Source organism: Vanrija albida (assembly GCF_041260175.1).
Source record: "Vanrija albida strain AlHP1 chromosome Unknown contig_6, whole genome shotgun sequence".
NCBI lineage: Eukaryota > Fungi > Basidiomycota > Tremellomycetes > Trichosporonales > Trichosporonaceae > Vanrija > Vanrija albida.
In genome coordinates, this window is record NW_027191425.1 from 2,174,528 (window position 1) to 2,178,736 (window position 4,209).

General features: G+C 67.2%; 3 protein-coding genes across 3 annotated transcripts; 1 reads left to right on the top strand and 2 right to left on the bottom strand.

Annotated features, from left to right (window-relative positions):
* On the bottom strand, window positions 1-1,906 carry ADE2 (phosphoribosylaminoimidazole carboxylase ade2; the record flags this gene model as incomplete). Its single annotated transcript, XM_069356656.1, has 3 exons — window positions 1-941; window positions 986-1,783; window positions 1,876-1,906. 3 exons carry the CDS (start codon window positions 1,904-1,906, stop codon window positions 1-3), a joined length of 1,770 nt encoding a protein of 589 aa, XP_069206497.1.
* A 227-nt stretch (window positions 1,907-2,133) lies between these two features.
* TOM20_2 (mitochondrial import receptor subunit tom20) lies at window positions 2,134-2,717 on the top strand (the record flags this gene model as incomplete). The annotated part of the gene is made up of 2 exons (XM_069356657.1): window positions 2,134-2,464; window positions 2,497-2,717. The coding sequence occupies 2 exons, from the start codon at window positions 2,134-2,136 to the stop codon at window positions 2,715-2,717; spliced, it is 552 nt and encodes a 183-aa protein (XP_069206498.1).
* A 190-nt stretch (window positions 2,718-2,907) lies between these two features.
* Window positions 2,908-3,916, bottom strand: Q8F55_008261 (uncharacterized protein; the record flags this gene model as incomplete). Its single annotated transcript, XM_069356658.1, has 4 exons — window positions 2,908-2,956; window positions 2,992-3,075; window positions 3,701-3,808; window positions 3,843-3,916. The coding sequence occupies 4 exons, from the start codon at window positions 3,914-3,916 to the stop codon at window positions 2,908-2,910; spliced, it is 315 nt and encodes a 104-aa protein (XP_069206499.1).
* Window positions 3,917-4,209: the final 293 nt, after the last annotated feature.

The window sequence follows — 4,209 nt, forward strand, 5'->3', positions numbered from 1 at the left end:
CTACTTCTTCAGCACGTCGCTGACATACTTGTCCCAGCCGAGCTCCTCGAGGTTGCCGGCCTTGCCAATGACCTCCTCCTCGAGCGCCTTGGCGTACGCCTCCGTGTCCTTCTGGAACAGGGGCACGCTGGTGCCGAGGATGCGGATGGCGAGCAGCGCCGCGTTGGTCGAGTTGTTGATGCCGACCGTGGCGACGGGGATGCCGCGGGGCATCTGGAGGATCGAGTAGAGCGAGTCGACGCCGTCGAGCACCGACGCCTTGACAGGCACACCGATGACGGGCACCGACGTCTCGGAGGCGACCATGCCGGGGAGGTGGGCGGCGCCACCGGCACCGGCAATGACGGCACGGAGACCGCGCGAAGCAGCCGAGCGCGCGTACGTGACCATCCTGTCGGGCGTGCGGTGCGCCGACGTAATGGTCAGCTCGTAGGGGACGCCAAACTTGTCGAGGATCTTGGTGGCGGGGAGCATGACGGGGAGGTCAGAGTCCGAGCCCATGATGATGCCGACGAGGGGCTGGCGGTGCGAGTGGCCCTTGACGGGGGCCGGGGCGACCTCGTCGATGAACTTGGCGTCGAGGTCGGGCTGGTGGCCGAGGAGCGTGCGGACCTTTGCGCGCACGTCGGCGTCCGAGCCGCCCGTGACGGTGATGTGGCCCATCTTGCGGGCGGCGCGCGACTCGACCTTGCCGTACAGGTGCACGCTGGCGCCGGGGACAGACAGGGCGTTGGTCGCAATGTCGTCGATGGGGTCCATCGACCCGCTCACGCCGAGCACGTTGACCATGGCGGCCGAGGGGACGCGGAGGGACGTGTCGCCGAGAGGGAGGGAGAGGATAGCGCGGAGGTGGTTCTCGAACTGCGAGACGTGGCACGCCTCGATGGTGTGGTGGCCCGAGTTGTGGGGGCGGGGGGCAATCTCGTTGAGGAGGAGCGAGCCTGGGGTGTCAGCGGGTGGACGAAACACTCTTCGCCCAACTCACCATCCTCGAGGAGGAACATCTCGACACCAAAGATACCAGCGCCATCGAGCGTGGCCACGGCCTTCTCGGCGAGCTGCCTGGCCTTGTCGTTCACGCCCGTGTCGACCTCGGCACCGGGCGCGGTGCCGCTCCTCAGGGGCGCGAGGCAGACGCGGAGGATCGAGTCGCGGTGGATCGTCTCGACCGCGTCGTACGAGCGCACCTCGCCGGCCTTGTTACGCACGACCATGACGGCGACCTCCTTGACGAAGGGGACCCATCCCTCGGCGTAGAGGGGGCGGTCGCCGAGGAACTCGAGGCTCTTTGCGATCGCGGCCGAGTCAGTGCTCTTGAGCGGCGAGTTGCCGCGGCCGTCGTACGCGAGCGTGCGCGCCTTGAGCATGACGGGGAGGCCGAGCTCGCCAGCCACGGCCTTGACGTTGGCCTCGGTGCTCTGCTCGACGACGGCAAAGGGCGCGACGGGGATGCCGCGGTCGGCGAGGTACTTCTTCTGGAGGTACTTGTCCTGGATGAGGCGGATGGTGGCCGGCGAGGGCTGGACCTCGCACAGCCCCTCCTTCTCGACGGCCTCGAGCACGTCGGCGTTGACGTGCTCAATCTCGACGGTGAGCACGTCGCACGCGGCCGCGAGCTCGCGGATGTGCGGCTCGGACGTGAACGGCCCGTCGGGGTGCGCGAGGGTCGAGGGCGCGAGCAGCGTCTGCTTGGCCGGCGTGTACTCGCCCTTGTCGAGGATGAGAAGCGGGATGTTGAGCAGCGCCGCGGGGTGCGTAAGCATGCGGCCGAGCTGGCCGCCGCCTGGGATGTCAGTGGGGGGACGGGGACGTGGGCAGCGATCGCGGAGACGCGAGGTGTCGCAGCCTCCAGCCGCTGCCGCACAACCTACTCACCCAAGATGCCCACCGTCTTCCTGGGAGCCATTGTGTTGTCTGTGAGTGTCTGGGGTGGAGAAAAAGCCAAGACGGAGTGCGATGCACGAGCTGCGCGATGACGCTCTGGTGCTCGCGAGCTCGATTCAACTTTTGCGCCTGCACGTGATGCGCGCGTGGGACCCACGCGACTTTGCCTCCGTCATGACGCAGATCGCAGAGATCCGGCGGCTCAAGAAGTCCAAGTCGTCGGTGCATCGACTTTGACAATCGCACAACATGCTGAGAACACAACTCGCCCGCAGCCTGCGGGCCGCGAGCGCGCGCCCTCTCGCTGCACGCGCGTTCCACGCGACCCCCGCCCCCCGCCTGCAAAACCTGTTTGAGGCGCCGGAAAACCCGCCGCTCTCAGTCCACAAGCTCACGGCCAAGGGCTTCATCCTCTCGGACGGGCTCGTCGTCCCCGGCGGCGCGATCTTCGCAGAGGGCAAAGTCTTCCTCTGGGACGTCGACCCGCCCAAGGGCGACGGGAGCCAGGGGCTCGCCAAGGCGTGGGAGGGGTGGGGAGTGGACCGGTTCGCCGTGTTCGAGCGCCTCGTCCCCCGGCCAGGTGAGCTGCAACAACGACAATGCTGAGAGTAGAAATCCTCCTGTTCGGCACCGGCGCCCGCGTCATCCCCGCGCCCCCAGAGATCCGCGACTACATCTCGAGCCTTGGCATCCAGCTCGACCTGATGGACACGCGCAACGCCGCGTCGACCTACAACCTGCTCTTTGAGGAGGGCCGCACCGTCTCGGCCGCGCTGTGCCCCCTCACCCCGGTCGACCCGCGCACCGGCGGACCGAGGGCGCCCACGGCCTAACTGTACTAGTATGCATCATCACTCACGCCGTCGCCGGCCTCATCGTATCTAACATGTCTAATTCGTGGGGATCGTCACAGGCGTCGGGGGGTCGTGGCCTTCTGGCTTCTCGTCGGCTGTCGTTGGCTTCTGTCGTCGGCTGTCTGTCGTTGCTTCTTGCCTCGTCGGGCTTGGGTGCGGCCCAGCCGGGTTACAGCAGCGGGGTGTTTTCGTCGACCACGCTGCCCTTGAACACCCTCCTGCCGGGTCAGGACGTTACGGGTCGCCTACCCACCTCAGCATGCGCTTGGTCGAACTCGGCAGCTCGCGGAGCTTGTTGGTCGCGCGCCTCGTGCCGCTTCGGTACCGCGCCGGCATGCTGGATGTGTCAGCTTGCCCCACCTCGCAACCCACTTGTCGTTGTCAAACCCGTCAAGGGAGGACGGCAGGCGCTGGAAGAATCGCGCCGACATGGTGCTCGGGCTGGGTGTCGTGTGCGGGGACTGGGTGGGGCTTGCTGATATCCAGTATCCAGACCGAGCAGCGACTCGCCAGAGCAGCACGTCAAGCGACAGACAGCGTGAGGAGAAACAAGAAACGCAACACAAAAAGGGGATAAGTAGGTGCGGCGCGCGGCGGAGGCGTCCGGGGATGGCCAGTGGCCAGTCGCACCATGGCTCCGTGCCCGCGCTCTGGGCGAGCGCTCGCATGGCACTGAGACGTTTCCCCTCGCCACCTCACGGGCACCTCCCGGGCCCCGGGTATGCACTGATCGACTCGTGCATCGTCTCGGTGCGTCTGTGCGCGTGCGTGTGGGGCGGGCGGCGCCAGCGGCCCGTATCTCCGCGACGCGCCGGGGTGGATATCCTCTGTCGTCCTCTCCTCTCGGTCACTCGGGACCGCCCCTCGCCCCGAGCCCCTCGTCGCGATCTGCGCTACTCGGTATCGCTCGGCAGGCCCAGCCACTTCCTCCTGCTATTAGCGAGCCCAGCAGCACCGCCCACCTCAGCCGCCGCGTCTGCAGCTTGACGGCCCACTTGGCCGAGCGCGGCCACTCGCGCAGCTTGCTCTGCACCATGACGGTGCTCCGTCGGCGGAGGCGCGGCGGTTGGCTGGCGTCAGCGCCGCGGGCCACGGCCCACTCACTCGTCGGCGGCGTACCCGTCCAGAGCGGACAGCGAGCGCGAGAAGAGGCGGTGCGTGGGGCGTGGTGGATCCATGATGTTTGATGGGCGATGGAACAATAGCAATCGACTGGCGCCTTGTGCATCTGTCGTCATGTGCTGTGTGCGGCGTGCGGCGTGCTGTTTTGTGCCAGCGCCAACGCCAACAGATAGCCCAACCCATACCCATACCCGGTACCACTGACGTCGTGAGCTGAGCTATCGCGCCAAGGCATGCCCGAGCGTTACAGATGAGACCCCCGCCGCCTACTGGCTGCTCGCGAGACTGGTAGTGACCGATGCGCCACCACACGGTCCGCCACATGCGCTTGCGCCTCGAGCCTCGGCAG